The sequence below is a fragment of the Hippichthys cyanospilos genome, chromosome 21 (genome assembly GCF_059441005.1).
Source record: "Hippichthys cyanospilos isolate Australia breed blue-spotted pipefish chromosome 21, RoL_Hcya_1.0, whole genome shotgun sequence".
NCBI classification, from domain to species: domain Eukaryota; kingdom Metazoa; phylum Chordata; class Actinopteri; order Syngnathiformes; family Syngnathidae; genus Hippichthys; species Hippichthys cyanospilos.
The window spans coordinates 10,722,438-10,740,492 of NC_142389.1; the positions used below are offsets into that span (position 1 = coordinate 10,722,438).

An 18,055-nucleotide genomic window follows, 5' to 3' on the forward strand; every position below is an offset into this window, starting at 1 on the left:
CAATTTGTTGTGTGTGCAAGTGTTTACAATGGAGTGGCACGACTCACTACCCAACAGACAGGAAGTGGACCACCATTGGTTGAAAGGGGGAAGCAAACAGGAAGTAGTTCTTGTGAAACGCTCGCTTCTGTGTTCCCATGTCAACACACACACACACGCACGCACACACACCGCGTTCACATGTCTCGACACGGCAAGATTATGAATGTGAAATGACAATTGAATAGATGCAAGTTCACAAATGGTCAGGGATCTATTGAGGGTCAAATTTCTGACTGTCCAAGAAATGTATGTAATCTGATTTATTGATTGGCAGAAAAACAATTTTTTTCCAAAGATCTTTTTTTTTTCTTTCAGTAAATTTGCGCATTTTGTGTTTATTACCATTAGTTTGCAGCCTGTATCCACACAAATGCACTCAGACGTATAAGGCACCATTTCTTAAAAGGACTTGATTCATACAGAATTTTTAAACATTATGAGACAGAATTATATTGGATCTCAATCACAATTCATGTCAGATAAAATTGGATTAAAATCATTTTAATACTGCAAGGAATGAGTTTACATGAAAGTTCAATAAAATCCCGGTTAATGTAGACGCTAATCCAATAAAACTAATGCACTGTAAATCACATTGTCTATTGGAATAAAGATAACAACATCCCAACCGGAACTACACTTGAGGGGAGTCGATATATGCCCCTCGTCGATCAAAATGACAACCAATTTTCAGGCCATGTGCGCATACAACTTTGAAATGACCTCATGGTGATGTAATCACCAGCCTGGAGACCAAACTTGGCCTACGTGCGATGTAGAGGCGCCTGCGGGAGAGAGAAGAAGAGAGGGGGGGCTATTTTGATCATGGGACAAAGTGCTTGCTTTGTAGGGCCACGGCATGCAAGCGGGGCAAGTTGTGACATTTGGGAATGATGGGATTACAGTACAGTACACTGTCCCATACTGTAATACAATATACTGTACTGTATAATGTGCATACGTTATCAGTCAAACTCAACACCACAATATCAGACTTTTAAATTGTGTGTTTGCATGGGTTTAATAGGAAACAGGACAAAGAGAGAAAAGATGCCTTACAGTGTTCATTTCCCATCTAAGGTATTTCACCTTGTATGGTGGATGTTAGCAATAAACTAATGGACTTTAGTAAGAATTAATTTGGTTTGGTAGAACATTTTGGTGTCTAAATATGCAAATTTATCTTTCAACCTGAACAGTACTCTGGATCTGCTGCCGATTCATATGTGTTAAAACAGCAATTCCAAGGCCAAGGTACATCAGTGTCAGATCGCACCATTCGTCGTTGTTTGAGCCAAAGTGGACTTCGTGGGAGACGACACCACTGCTGAAAAAAAATCATAAAAAAGCGAGACTGGAATTTGCAAAAATGCATGTTGACAAGCCACAAAGCTTCTGGGAGAATGTCCTTTGGACAGATGAGACCAAACTGGAGCTTTTTGGTAAGGCACATCAACTCTATGTTGACAGTACTCAAAAACCAAGCATACGAAGAAAAGAACACTGTCCCTACGATGAAACATGGAGGAGGCTCAGTAATGTTTTGGGGCTGCTTTGCTGCATCTGGCACAGGGTGTCTTGAATGTGTGCAAGGTAAAATGAAATCTGTAGACTATCAAGGCATTCTGGAGAGAAATGTGCTGCCTAGTGTCAGAAAGCTTGATCTCAGTCCAGGTCATGGGTCTTCCAACAGGACAACAATCCAAAACACACAGCCAAAAACACCCAAGAATGGCTGAGAGAAAAGCGTTGGACTATTCTAAAGTGGCCTTCTATGAGCCCAGATCTGAATCCCATTGAATATCTGTGGAAGGAGCTGAAACATGCCATTTGGAGAAGACACCCATCAAACCTGAGACAACTGGAGCAGTTTGCTCATGAGGAGTGGGCCAAAATACCTGTTGACAGCTGCAGAACGCTCATTGACAAATACAGAAATCGCTTAATTGCAGTGATTTGCCTCAAAAGGTTGTGCAACAAAATATTAAGTTATGGGTACCATCATTTTTGTCCAGGCCTGTTTCATTAGTTTGTTTTTTAAAATAATTGTTAATCAGCAATTCAAAAGTGATGGCTGATTTTGATCATTTAATTTTCAATAAATTTTAATTTGTTGTTACTTTTGTAAGTTTCAAGTGATTTCAGTGAGAATTGTGGGTTTTTCCTTCTTTAACTGAGGGGTACCAACAATTTTGTCCACGTGTGTGTGTATATATATATATATATATATATATATATATATATATATATATATATATATATATATATATATATATATATATATATATATATATTCATACACACACATACACACACACGCACACACACACACTCAGTGTATGATCCAGCAAAAATTGCAGGACATCAGGTGTTTATATCCACTCACCTATAAGTGATCCATTCAGAAAGAGTGCCACTCCAATCAGAGTCCCAATGCATAAGGCCAGGATGAAAGGCCTCCGACGGCCCCAGCGCAGGGAGCAGCGGTCGCTGGCGGAGCCAATCAGCGGGGTGAACATGAGGCCCAGGACGGGGCTGAGAAACCACGTCAAACTGTAGTACTGCTCTGGAAGACCTGGACACACACATTGCAGAAGATCTAGTTTAGAGGACGAAGCACTTTTATCTTAGGACCGCAGTAGATCAAAGTCAAGCAGGAACACTAACAATTTTGGATTCTCTTCATATTGCACTTCACATAGTTTGAGAACAAACAAGAGTAATTCAATCGAATGGAATGAGAGTTAAAACAAGACAGGTAACCCTATACCCAAAATTACAAATGCATGTGTGATAATTAAGCGGGTTTCTCAGAGTTTTTGGGTGCAAGACCTTAGGATCAATAGTACAGAAGAGCTAAGGGCACTGCAATTAATGAAATATGACTATAATTTTACATGAATTAAAGCAATGTTCTTGTTATAAAAAAGTAGGAAAAAGTACATGTTAAGTCCACATTCCTCAGACCCAGAACCTCTTAACTGTGAGGCAGACATGCTGACCACTACTCCACCATGCTGCCATGTTCAATCCGATTCAATTTAAAGCAGCAAAGAAATGCAGAGTCATCAGCGAGCCCTCATTTGAGACCATCTTCCTGTTCTCAGGCGACGGAGAGACAGAGAAGTCATAAACAGGGCTTGAACCCCGCCGCCGTGGCGGCCAGGTCTTGGGAACCCCGTCGACACGGGGACTCCATCATCACGGGCTTCCTGGCTCTCGCGAATACGGCGGCGTAACTCACGGGGCGCTTCCTGTTGTGCGCTTTGGCAAACTTTCCCTCGTTCTTTCTTTTGTCTCACACAGACACACACAATGATGTAGTGATGTGGTCAACACCCCCAATTCAACAAGCTATACTTTTTAATATTGCTGGAAGAAAATGTATTCATATATCCCTTCAAATAATTGGTTGATTTACAGTAAATACAATAAACACCTTTAACTGAACATTGTTTTTTAATACAGCTTGTAAATAATAAACCATGAATATTTATGGCATGCATAAACAACTACTTAAAGTAATCATGACAATGAATCATTTTGAAAACACATTTAGCTTTTTAAAATTCATTTTAATTAAGTATTCAGTTGCTGTACTGTAAAGAAACAATTTTACATTTTGAAAGTATAATATTTCTCACCCTTTTTAATAAAGTTTAACTGCAACTAAGTCAATTATAATACTGGTTAACTCATTCAGTAGATAGCAACTATTTTCAGACCCTTCTTTCACTTTATTATTTGGAAAATAAACCAATAAACACGTTAAATATATATACTGGGACTGAATGAGATTTGTGATTCGGTACCAGGCAGTCAGAAACGCCTTTACTCTATTATTTGACAAATAGACACATAAATACTGTAACCACATACCTGGGATTGAATGCATAGAGTCTATGCATTCAACGCCATAGACCCCCCCCCCCCCCCCCCCCCACACACACACACACACACACACACACAAATACAACCTCAGCAGAATAATAGTATTGAAACAATCAGACAAATAGTAAACTATGACAAGCCTCGGTAGTTCCCACACTTGGCTTGTAGGTACATACACACGTGCACTCAAGCACACAAAAAGCAAACAATACTGAGAAAATTTGCAGGAAGCTATTTTCGGGAGAGAAACAAGAAAAGTGAAAGAACAGGGGAGGGTAGCATGAGAAAGGATCAGGGTCAGAGAGGAGGTGAGGAGGTGGATAACGCGTGAGGAACAAGCAAGTGTTCCGGAGCTGTGATGGATGGTGGGAAATGGGAACTAAAACTCAGCACTCTTTGGTCATCATAAGTGTTCCTTTTACTATTTCCTCCTTTTTTTTGTGCAATGCTTACTTGACTAAAATTTAAAAAAAAAATCTACTTGTTCTTTCAAGTTATTCAAGTGACTTCAAAACGAGGAAGGCGGACAAAGTGGCTGAGTGAGCGCCAACAGTCAAAGCCCTTGTTATCAGAAGATACTGAATAAAGCGCACTGTATGGTCACTGTTTCCCCACAGGCAGCACTTTTTGGGTGGGGTGGATGGTGGGATTGATCCACAAAAACTTCGGTCCAGAAATATCAGGGAAAAAAAAAAAAAAAAAAAAAGAGTAGGAAAGATTTTCTTAACGCCACAGTAGATGTAAAGTGAACACACCCAACTGGCTCACAAAAAAAAAAAATCAGCTTGAGACTTCACGTGCACACAAACGACCTCTGGTGGCCAAAACCTAGACTGCCTTTTAGACCCATAGTTGCTGTTTTACAACAGTGGGAATAATAACTGAAAATAAAATACAGTACTGTATTTTGTTTTTTTGGTGGTTCATGTATGTAATCTGTCTATGACTAATTTCGATTGGCAATTATATTTAAAATGGAAAATTCACTTGCTACATTCTCACGAAACACTTTTGCCAGTTTGGCCTCTGTGAGGTCGGCACAATAATAATCAATAAAGTTACCTGAGAAGAAAAAAAAGCCATTTTAAAAATGAGCTAATGTCTGGTGGGAACAGAAAATGGAACACTTGTTTCTTTTTCTTTTTTTGTTTTTTTTTTTGCACAGTGCATGAATAAACCATTGTATTTGCAATGAGAAATTAGTCAAATTCCATCAGGACAACTAACAAAATGTTTGAGGATCCATTACACACTTTATTGTTTCTTCATTAATCTTGCCAAAACATGATCAAAACACGCTTCGCAGATTGCATCCTAGAAAGCTCAATGCATGGCTTGGCTTGGGTTATTTTTGACCCAGCAGTTTAAGGGTGTATGTATGTAAATTTTAAAAACCCAATAAGGTTGCTTTGTGTGCTGTTCCGACAATAGAAATTGGTAACCCACAAGACAACCAAAAATTGGGTGTTATGGGAAAAGGAAACCTCTAGGGAGCCAGTATATTTAGCATTTTCACTCATATTTCGAGGCCAACAGAATACTGTGTGCTATGTCTATGTAAATATGGGTGCTGCCATATGAAAGATTGACTTCCATTCTTCAGTTAGAATTGATGTAGGTTCTAGCTGTGTTGAAACGCTGCCATCCAATGGTCATAGTTATCACTACAGTGGTCAATTGACTAGATAAGAATTAGTCAAGGGTGTTAGGTTACACCCCATAAAAAAATGTGCCTTTTTTTTTTTTTTTTAAATCTATTACTGGTAGTACTATTTTAAAAGACGAGGATTCTTGTTCATGGCACTGAAAGAGTTTATTTGACCCAACGTTTTGGGGTTAAAAGTATAATCCCAAAAAGCTGTCAAAGTCCCTTTTTTGATCCATCTGGTTTCTAGAGTGCATGATGCATTTTACCTGCAAAAGTGACCGAAAAAAAGTGACCCTTGATATATAACAACCGACCACAGATTTTAAATTTATTCAAAAATAATCATTCAGTTGAGAACTACACTTTCATTTGATATAAATTCTATTCTGAAAGTGCAGTAGTAGTCTCACTACAACAGAAAATCAGTTTAGTCAGCACCAGTATCTCATGTGATGTTAAAAATACTTTTTGGGGGGGACAACGGCTTTCAACGCAACAGAGCAATAGCAAGCAGAGCAGAGCAAGGTATGTTAGGTGTTAACATCATACCATATGACCTGACATCCTAGAAAACATTTCCAAACAGGTGCCGTCTCGTTCGTGCCGTGTACTCCGCTTTTCCAGTTTGCTCAGTTATCGCTACTATGATATGACAATTGTACTTAAACACGCACACACTTCTTATGAGCTGGGTTACATAATAGTAATGCAGTTAAGATCCCCACTGTGAAAAATTCATACAAGTACGCTAGTGTGAAACAGAGACCGTCCCAATAACAAATGCTGTTTATTCGGTGGTAACAAGATGCCGGCGGTCACGACTGAAGGTGCTCATGTGATTGACAGCGGGTCGCCCTATTACTCTTGAACTATCACGCATGGTAAGTTTCCACTATCACACACCACTACTACAGATGTCAATAAAGCCAATGGGAGGCCATGGAGCTTATGTAACAGTGTGACCAGTAGTAAGGCGGCAAGAGCACTCGCCATCATCTTCAACAACACGATGCTCAGTTGGAAAGTCCAAAATGCGTAGAGTTCCTGTCAAAAGTTTGGAAATGCCTTCAAAATCAAATGGTCTCCAATAGGGCTGCCTCTATTGGGTATTTTGGGTATTCAGATATCCTACAGAAAATTTCAATTACGTATTAGGAGCAGCACATTGGTTTACGCTCAAGAAATTAATAAATTTTGGACAAATCGCTCCCCACGAATTTTGGTGTAAGAGACGAATTTGCCAGCTGAAACAGCACACTTGAGTCAACATGGTTTGTTAAAAAAAGATCAATAGTAATGGCAATGGTGTTAGTTATTAGCATAAAGTGTGCAGAGTGATTTACACCCATCACACCAGCCTATTTGGAGCACTCAAGCACTGCTAGCTAGAAGTTAATATGCGAGACAGAGCTAAACACTGGCAAAAGGTGTTGTAGAGTCTGTCAATGCCAGTTTAGTTAGGTAGTTTGTTAGAGGAGCAACAGCTACCGTAGAAAAAACTAGTCAAGTTATGCCACGACATGGGAACAACTTCAAAATAAAAGCATACCAATTCATCTATATCCATATTTTATTCGCTAATGTAGTTTATTTTAAAATTTGCCTTCAACACATTAATGGCAAGTTTCATTGTCATGCAGAGCATTAACACGTTAATTGGCTTGACATATTGTTTTCTGACATGTACACTAATAACATGGTATTGAGTATAAATAACGAAAAAAATGTCTCATGAATTTCCTTTTTTTAAACAAGAATTTTTGATTACTTAAGGACTTATTTCTGACCTAGTCACAAACACATTCAGTCATTCTCTGCAAGCCCTGTTAAAAACGGTCTTTGACATCTCTAGCTCTCAATGACAGTGATTGAATTAAGAGGTTAAGAAATTCAAGCTAATTACTCTTGAAAATGCAAAGCTGTGAACTGAAAGTCTGTAGGCCAGGTCATGTGTCATCCACATCATAAAGATGACTGAGAAAATACCAAGATGTGCAAAACTGTTATTCAGCAAAAGGACAACATCAAAATGATAAATATTAAAAAAAACTTTGAAGTGAAGAAATGATTAAAAAAAGGTCACTTCATTACAGGGTGTTTCTGAGCTTTTGACTGGTAGTGTATGTTACTTGTACATCGGAATTGATGTCATATGAAAGCAAGCTTAGTATGAACTGCACATTTGAATTTACCTGAGAGAATATTTGCACACTTCGGTATTGCGGTTTGAGCAAGCAAATAAAGTATAAACAAATGAATTCAAATGTTGTCAGCATTTGAATGATTTTTTTCCATGTCTGAAGAACATCTAAAAACTGCTGACATCATTTCAGGTATTATACTCCCCTCCCTGAAAGGAATTTTTCTTAAACAAGAGTCAATGATACACTCTGCAACTATTGTATTCATTCATGCAGTCAATTATATTTCCAGTAATACATTTTTAGCCATTTATCCTTCCCATCCAATGCGAACAAGTGTTGGTGAGACTAAGCAGATGGTTTTGTATTTTTTCCTAAAAGCGCATAAAACCCAGAGGCCAGCCATTACATCTTTCTCTGGCTCAGGCCTGTTTGCGTGTGAAGCGCTCATGCGTGTGTGTTTGTGTGCAAATTAGTTTCTGTTTCATAAAAAAACAAAAACAACAACCAGATGTCAGTGCAAGACGGGACCTCTTTATTTGGACGTATTCCTAGACAGAGCCCAAGACAGTTATTATCGACCTACAACTACAGCCAAGGTTTATACTTAAGCTACGTGAGAGGAACCAAATATTAGAAACATCTGCCTATGACAACAAAACAAAAAAGCAAGAACAAAAATCACACTTCAAAAATCACCAAGTAATCTGACAGTATGTTTGAATGTCACCTTTAACACACTGGATCTCAACCCTTTTTTTAAACCCTTGTGGCTTTATGTATGTTACAAATTATGGAAATTCCTTTCATTTCTTTTATGAAATCATAATCGAATCAATCAGAGACTGATTACCAGGGAACACTAGGGAGCTGAAATTTCCAGCAGATGATTAAAACTTGTAAAATTTCAAAATGCAACAATCCTGATATTTCTATGCGATTGCAGCTGGACATGCAAGATTTTGTGTACAAAAATCATCATTGTCCAAATTTTGGACCATATAACCCCATTCTGATTACAATTCTTGGGATACATTTTAGGATTTATTACATTGATTTTCCTGCGATAACTCCATCACTCCCATAAACGGCTACTATACTGTATTCATATAGAGAATTTTAAACAATTTGGTGGGAGTCAATCACTTACACATGACTGTGACTGTAATTTAATGTAATATGTAGTGTAATTTAATTAGAGAAAGACACATAAATTAAACATTCAATTTTAAAGTTAGTACTTCCTTCCTCTAGAGCAGGTGTCCATAGCACAGTCTGGGGCCATTTGTGGGGTGCGATCCAATTTTTTTGTCATTAATACCTGAAAGATCACTTAACATTTGTTTATGATGGCGTATCTTCCTTAAAGAAGGCTTGACGGGCGGGTACATGTTTGAAGTAATGAGTTGACACATGCAAGACAGTTCCAACATTCTTCACATATCCTACAGTAACCGTGAGCACATACTGTACCTACCTAATTATATATACCAAAAAAAAAAAAAAAACCCAAGAAAAATCAAGCCAATAAGCTTTGAGCCAAGGTAGTTGGGTGATTAAAATACAACTAAGCAAATCGTTTTGACGAAACAACTTCCAATAATAACAACTTAAATTAGCTCCCAAAAGAAGTTGTGTTAATAATGTATATCCTGTTTTTCAGACTATAAGTCACAACTTTTTTCTCATGATTTGACCCTCTGTGTCTTATAGTCAAGTATGGCTTAACTGCCATGCATTTACTGGCCAGCAGGGGGAAATCCACAGGTAAAGCAAATGTGTGTATCTGCTCCAAGTGTTTATGGAACAACTACTAAATTGAATTGAAAAGATGTGAATCAATGGCTGCGCTCAAAAACAGTTTCACAAATATAGAAATAAAAACATAGAAAACATTTATACGTTGATTAAGATCTTGTACAAATGTTTGCGAAATCTAAATGTTATATATGAATTTATTATAAATTTTATAACAAAATAGAACATACTAATACTATATATGATGTTTTTGCAGAAATATCTGATGTTATGACCTGCGGCTAACAGTCTGGAATTTTTTTAAAAAGTTGTTCCAACTTCAATTATCCCCCAAAATACAATGTATGTGTATTTACAGTGCATGTTTAGCTATAAAAATGCACATAATTTGAGTTTCTCTCAAATGGCAAATGTGAATGATGACCGTTCCTGGCCGCAGGCCGCTACTTGGGCACCCATTGGTCATGTGCCAGCGTTGCAGCACGCTTGGCAGACTCCGAAACCCTTAAAGGGCGCGTGAATAAAGCGAAGAGTAATAACAGAAAGTTGGCGCAGAGATTATGTAAGGCCTATAAATAGGAGGAGGGGGATTTTAAATAGCCCGGCTGACTGGCGAGTCGCGTCGGGAGGTGTGAAAGACGCTGACAGCGGCCAAAAGGCCTCCAAACCCGTCACGGGGAGGACAATTTGCTCGCCCCGCGGCTTTCATATCTCGCTTCCCTTTCCTTTCTATTGGCACTGGTGCAAAGCGGACCTTTTTAAGAGGCCAGTCTCCCGGGAGTGACTGAGGGTCAGATTAAGGCGATCAGTTGCTGGGTGACATGGAGAAAGTCATTTACGTAAGACCTCCTCCCCTCACACCCGGTGCGCCGTCTGCAAGGTCATCTGAGAAGATTATCCTCCCGGCTAAACATGACGAGATCATTCGGAGGCTACCTGGCATGCAAGCCGATGGCAACCCACAAGGGAGTATTACTGGGAGAAGGTTAAATGCTTTTGTTTGTGTTGATCTCAAAGTCATTCTCTTATTTATTAATTACCTATTTATTTTTTGTCCACTTGCAAAGTGAATTGCATTCCATGTGTGGGAATCAACGGTAAAAACATAAAAAAATAAAATAAAAAAAATTGTAAGGGCATTAAGTCTTGTCATATTTGTTTGTGTTACTAGGAGTTGGATGGGTGACAATTTAACAACACATTTATGCATGATTAAGTTGCACAATGTATTTTATGATATATTTTTTTTCTTTACTTGAAACCTAACTGTGACTATGGGTTATGTGTAAAGTAGTGGCATTCAGGTCAGTCCTTTGCACAATTTCCTTGAATTGCTCACCTAAACATTGCTTGTAAAATTAAGGTTGGGCAATATGGCCATTAGCTAATAATTAACTCTTTCAGTGCCACGGAGGAGAATTGTCATCATTTACAATAGGAATAAAAATAATAAATAATAAAATTCTCACAAATAGTTTTTTTTTTATGTAGGGTAGCTGAGACTCTTGACTTGTGCTTATCTGATATTGAGCCATTTGAGCACTGTAGTGCTCAAAATCTGACTATTGGATGGCACTGTTGCCATATATACGGCACATACATCACATACTTGTAAATAAGGAATGAAAAACCAATCTTTCATATGATAACACCCATGTTTATACAGATATAGCACACAATATTCTGTCGGCCTTGAAAGAGGAGTTAAATCGTCAGTTTATAAAATGACCAAATAATCAGATTACCGTATTTTCTGCACTATAAAAGCGCACCTAAAAGCCCTAATTTTTTTAAAAAGCTGATGGTGCGCCTTATATATGGATCAATATTGAGATTGGGATTTGTAGATGGGGAATGAACTGATAAAGTAAGCTTTACCTGTTTCTTATGTGTGTTTACATTTGAACAAGGTTGGTCATATTGACTGAGTTATTATGCTATTGAGAGCTCAGTTATTATTTGAGTTATTATTATTATTACTACTTTGAGTATTACTATATTACTATATATTTAAGGATACAAGGTTATGGTATTGATATTTGTGTAATAAAGTAAGGACAATACAGTAGTGTTATTTGTAAGTTGTAAATAGAATAGAAAATCAAGGTAAAAAAATTAAATGATCGACAAATATAATTTGGATGAATATTTTTGGCTGATGTTTGGGGGACCATAATCGGTCGATTTAATCGGTCGGGTCCTTGGTCCAAGTAATTTATATTTAAGATGACATTTAGAAAACCTAAATTTAAATTACACTGGTTACTTGAAATACTAATTATTTTCCATTATTTTTCAAAGTAATCAAAAGCCGCAGTAGACCGATTAAAGAGCCAAATGTGGGAGCCACAGGTTGTAGAACCTTGGTTTCATACACTGTACATATTCCATCCTACCCAACTATGAATGTTTACATTATCACCAATGAAAATGTGAAAACACCACTGTGTGGTATCATTTCAAGAAGACCGCTTTTGTCTATTCTTGTGACTTTGATAAAGCTTAAAAAGATCAGATGACATTTTCTGACCAATCTGAGCATAAATCCAGGTAAGTGCTTCTTGCAGCGAAAAGTCCCCTCCCCCCCAGAAACCCCCCAGTACATCCAGTCACGCAAAGACCGTTTTGTTACATGTGGTGACAAAGTGGCACGTTCAGACTGGTGGATGTTGTGGTCTGACAGTAATGGCTTCAAATGAGCTAGTGGATCACAACAAAGTTCCAAGTCATTCAATCACTTGCAGATGTCTGGAAACCAAAATAGAAAACAACAGAAAACACTGATCCTGTACATTGTTGTTACAAAACAGCTTGGATTCCGACAGGGATATGAATGTGGAAAACACTTTCTTCCACTCCCCCGACATACTAACTGGAGACAAAGATTTTGTAATGTGTCCATTCTGTTGTTGTTGATTCAGTTATACTTAATCTCAAAAAGGTGGCAAAAGTCTGTCATATATTTCATTGTATCAAGAGTATCTCCTCAAATAACAACACACGCAATTTCCCTGCCACTACAGATCTCTTGGAACTGGTTGAACGAGACTTTAGGATTGTTTTTTTTTTTTCATTTTAACCCTTGCAAGTACTGTATATCATCAAGAAGTAAGTTCAGCCAAAAACAGTTTCGTTTGTTTGTAGTTTCTTAGAAACTTACATCAAGAATGCTGAAGTGATAAAGGGGGCATATCATGGGAGTTCAATTTGAATGTTTATTAGTTAGTGTCGAAAACGTGTAATTGGGAGCACATGGCTGGATAAGCAACGTCAGTAGTAAACAGTGTCGGGCAAGTTACTCCTAAACTGTAATGCATTATTTATTAGTCATTCAAAAGTAATTAGTTACATTATAAAAATTATATTAATATAATAATTATAATATTACTGTATTTGAAATGTAAGGAATTACACTACTATTACATTACTTGCACTAACATACCTGGAAATATGGATTTGGCATTCTAAACGTAGCTCATTACGCTCAGTACACATCCAGTGGAATGACCTTAAACTAAACTTCAGTAAACTTACATGCTCAAAATTATCCCAAAATCATTATTATTGTTCCCGTGGATTTGTAAATGATGCCTTAGATCCTCGGAAATGTAAAATAAAGATGTACAAATAAAACGACCTAAACAAAGTTCATTGCATACCAACAATACACTGGCGCCAAGACAACCAAAACGTCTCAAGACAACCAAAAGAACTGAATTCATGTTATCAACTGCTTCAATTAATAATATAAAATGAAAGGGTTTAGGAGCATTTTTGGAGGGCTATAAATTATAATAATAATATCAATTATCATTTGTAACGCACCTTATTGTCATTTGTGCTGAATAAAATGACAAATTTTTGTGTATTATGTCTTACACTACCGCGTTAAAGTAAGAAATAATGCATTACAGTAATTACATTACTTTTGTGATACATAACAGTAATTACATTACTTTTGTAATGCATTACTTCCAACACTAATAGTAAATAATGGACCCCTGGGAGGAACGGTTGTTATGAATACTAGTTTCCCATGGGGGCGATTTGTTGAAAGAAACAGCTCTTAGTGAGTACGGGCTCTTGACAGTTTTGCCTTTAATGTCTGTAAAACGCTTGTTTTGGCTTCTTCATTCACTCTGCTGGGGTAGTGTCCAGCCCTCATAGGGATAAGCGGTAAGATGATGGATAGTTGGATTGATGGAGGTTTTACGGCCGGTCGGCAATGAACGATGTCATGAAGTAACACAAACACATATGTCAACACTTAATGTTTTCATAACTTCGATAATTCAAGTCAAGTCAAATTTATTTGTATAGTCCTGAATCACCACAGTCTCAGAAAAGGATTGTTTTCCAACTACAAAAGTAAAATTTACTTGCTATTGACCCCTGCTACTTGCAAGGATGAGGTACCAGGCCGGCCCACAAATAGTGACAATCTGCATATAATTTACATCTATAGCAATGCATTGGGACAAAACACATGGTTTTATGCTTAATTATATATAGTTGTAATATGGATCAACCGATAAATCTGCAAATTTTTCTGCCCAAACCCACCAAAATAAAGTCATTAGTGAATAGTTATGGATATGAGTGATGTATCTATATCATGTCTACCTGAGGACACCATGTTCAGTCAGCAACTGACAAACAACACATCTTGGCTTTGTTATTTCAAACAGGTTTTTCATGAGGGTGATGTCAATCATTTTATGCCGTTTTTTTTTTTAACAACGCATGAACAGGTTTTAACAAGGAAGTTCTGCTGGGTGCATTAAGATATTCACGTACTCACCGATTTGCAGCAGCACTGGCGTCACAAGCGCCGTCTCCATTGCGTAGCAGAACTCCCGGCCAAACATGACGGCGCCGTGCATCACCCATCTCTTCAGGGGTATACCCTCGATGGACGCCTCGCTCGTCAACTCCTCGCCACCACCACCGCCGCTACCAGACCGGCTCGCTTCTATCGCCGGTTCATCCGCGTCCCCGCCCTTGTCTTCGTTCGAAGAGTTTTTGTCTTCGGTGCCGGCCACCAGTGATCCAACCTGCATGGCGTCAGTGCCCGTGCTCTGGGGTGGCATGGCGGGCGGGGGCATGCACGCTTTGGGTTGCGGGAAACAAGCGCTGATGCGAAAAGTGTCCCACTCAAACTCACTTTACAACTAAATTACAGTCAAGAAAACCTCTCAAATAATCTGCTTCCAGATATTAGATGACCAACATACAAATAAAACTCTTTAAAGTGCTGTAATGAAAAAGGCTGGAGTTTTCTATTTTAAATTAATCTCTATCAGATGCAGCTGATGGACATTGAGGAACATTACTAAAAAATTAACTTTCACGGCACTGTGGCAATCCTAAAATCATCCTCACCGCTTGGCGATTTTCTCCAAAAGAAGGAAAAAAAATAAAATATCCTGACAAAGTCAGCTCACGATTTGTTGAAAAATCCCCTAAATAAAAATAGGAAGCAGCTGAATTTTTCACAGACTGAGAGCGCTTAACATTCAAAATTGGTGCAATTTTCTGTCTGACGTATGGAAACGTGTGGTATGTGCATGGATGGAGTGTATGCGTGTGTGTTTGTGGGTGGGTGCGTGTGTGTCCTGCGTTTATGGCTTATTGGTCATTGAGGTCGTTTCCCGCACTCGCCTTACTTTTGCTTTTGTCTATTACAGGGGGTAAAAATCCATATTGAAGACCATTCAGTGAATTCCAGAGTCATTTTGTGTATAGAGGGCTGAAGGGTGTGGGCGGAGTTTAAGGGGAGGCCGCAGGTGGAGGTGGGTGGGCAGGTGGCGGTGGGCGGAGCTTCTCGTGAAATCCCCATCGATTGGCTGATGAATCTGGAAGCGAACACAAGTGTGAAATTCTCAAAGAGTCAAAATTACACGCACCTTATTTCATCCCCAATTACACACAAACCATGGACACGTCTCATATCCATGAGTATAAAAAGAACAGAATGTGTGGCATTTTTTTTTTAAATCTTCACAAACAAATCAATTTAGTTGCACAAAATACTGAATGCAAGCCACCTGTCAAATTACCCCATATTTAAAATCAATTGAATAAATAAAAGTATTCAAAAAATCCCTAGTTTATTTTAATTTCACATATTTATTGTCCTAATATTCGTCATGATTAAGGACCAAACGGGGTCACATTGATCCATGAACATGTTTGGCATAGCAGAAAAATAAAAACAGGGTGGTTTAAAAGGCCCTTGAATAGCCGTATTGATGCTGAAAGGAAAAACGCTCTTGCCAACACAGAGGCGTGTGTATTCGCGCTTTATGAAAAGAGGCCGTTTGTTAATGAAATCTCTCTCTTTTTTTTTTGGGTGGATAGAGTGTAATTGCCGGGTGCACATGATGCTTTTACCCCCTTGAAACATTTGGACAGACCCATGCAAAGATGAAAGCGTGCCACCGTGCTCGGGCGTCTCGAAGAATTGCCAGACGACAAATGTGTGGCTTGTGCTCGTGGGAAGCAATCTGCAACGTGGAGATCGGAACCAGAGATGAACGGCCCTGACATGGGGTCATGCGCAAGCTAGGAGCCACTAGGTGCTGCCACGAATCACTCCTTTTACAGATAAAAGATAGCATTTATTTGTTTTAGCATCCTCTTTCACACAAAGGCGCAGTTGAATTTGTGCAATGCAGCTGGATACAGGACAAAGCAATTGTCACTTTGCTAGCTTCAGTTATTTTGAGTGCCGCTAGTCTCAAGAGTAGCATTAAGTGAATCCCCTTTGCTGCCAAAAATCTATTCTGAAGTAATAAAGACAGGGCAAACCTGGATAGCTTCACAAGATAGCTAGTTCTGCTGGCTTCAGCTATCCCGATCGTCCCTAGTCTTAAAAGTGAAGCTCCAACAATGTAAAGATAGAGCAAGCCTGGATATAGTCACTAGCTAGCCAAAATTAGCTAGCTAGTTTTGCTAACTTTAGCTATTCTGATTGCTGCTAGTCTTAAAAGTGGCGCAAAGTGAAGCTCCTTTGCTGCCAAAGTTTTATTCTATTAAATGTAGACAAAGAGCAAACCTAGCAAACCTGGATATAGTCACTTTTTAGCCATATATAGCTAGCTAGAATAGATAGCTTCAGGTATTCCGATGTACAACTGAGTGAAGTGTCTTTGTCGCCACAATGTTGTTCTTATGTAAAGAAAGAGCAAACCCAGATATTGTCACTCTGTTGCCAGTTATCTAGTGAGTTTTGCTAGCTTCACCTCTTACAATTGCCACTAGTCTTAAATGTTGTGGAAAGTGAAGTTTCATCTCTGTCGACAAAATGCTATTTTAAAAATGTAAAGACAGAGCAAACCTGGATATTGTCATTACCTAGCTAGTTCTGCTAGCCTTTCTGAGTCTTAAAAGTGGCTGTAAATAAAGCTCCTTTGTTGCCCAAATGTTATTAAAAAAAACAAACTATAAGACTTATTGTCACTAGCTAGCTAGTTCTGTTAGCAGAGATGGATTGAAGCTCCATCTCTGTTGACAAAATGTTATTCTAACACTGTAAAAACCACAACTGTGTGCTAACAATAACTGAAGTCATCATAGAAGTCCTTTCATACAATACACAAGATTGCGACACTCATTTTGCTATATGAGATACACTTAAGGTTTCATCCCACTGTTTTTTGTTTTTTTTTAAGCAACAGGAGGTGTTACAACCAATCACTAATACTGTAGTCCAGTTGATTAGGCATAAATAACATTCAAAAAGTTCAGAATAAAACCAGTCATTCAAACTAAGTAGTGCTGTAGGAAAAATATTCATCTGCTCCCCGTTCCTCTTACTTTCACTCAGCCCTCTCCTCAACGCCTTCCAGGGCTCTCACATGTCTCGCCATTAAGATTCATGAAGCACTCCGGTTGGCCATTAATATTTCATAAACCCGCGTTTCTGTGACCTCACAGACTGCAGTGGATTACATAATAGCCTCTTTCCTTTCCAGACACGTCGATCTGAACATACCACAATATAGACCAAAACATTGAGACACAATGTCAGTTAAATATCCAGAGGAAAAACGCAGAAGAAAGTTGAGACAGTAAGTGACGTTAACCGGCAGTACGTCCTGTGTCCCAGGTAATCCGGTCAGCGGGCACAAGAGTTATCACTCACTAAAATAGACCACCTTGCTGGGTGTATTTTCAGCCTCACAAATCTGATGTGGGTCTGTGAGACATGAGAGACGTCCGTCGTCCTTACATATCCCTGGCTTTGAACTCTCAAAAGCAAGACTAAATGTTTTGGATCTTTAATTATTATTTATTAATCTTTTAATAATTGAGGGTTGTTTTGTTACTTTAGCTGGCTGAGGGTTGCTGTTGTTACAAAATCCACGTTTTGTGTTGCTGCTTACTTTCCCGTGACCTTTATCCTTAAATCACCCTTTCCTTCTTATTCCAGCCCTATTCTGTTACACATGGGTTCATTGTTATTAATGTCAGTCACCCATGCCCTCACTGAAAGCCCTTAAGAACTGAAGTGTGATTCCATATAAGCTGAAGCCGTGTCAAGGCCACGAGTGTCTGTCTACATAGGTTCCTT

The 18,055-nt window shown here is 38.5% G+C and overlaps 1 protein-coding gene across 4 annotated transcripts in view; it reads right to left on the reverse strand.

Moving 5' to 3' along the window:
* The window catches only part of LOC148406587 (polyamine-transporter SLC45A4-like), a 43,932-nt gene that overhangs the window by 11,864 nt on the left and 14,013 nt on the right, over positions 1-18,055 (reverse strand). For all 4 annotated transcript variants that reach the window (XM_088404341.1, XM_088404339.1, XM_088404340.1 and 1 more), the window contains 2 exons: positions 14,282-15,335; positions 2,429-2,617 (listed from right to left, as the gene is read on the reverse strand). In XM_088404341.1, coding sequence (XP_088260467.1) covers positions 2,429-2,617; positions 14,282-14,585 — 493 coding nt within the window. In that variant the 5' untranslated portion in view covers positions 14,586-15,335. The remainder of the gene's footprint in view (positions 1-2,428; positions 2,618-14,281; positions 15,336-18,055) is intronic.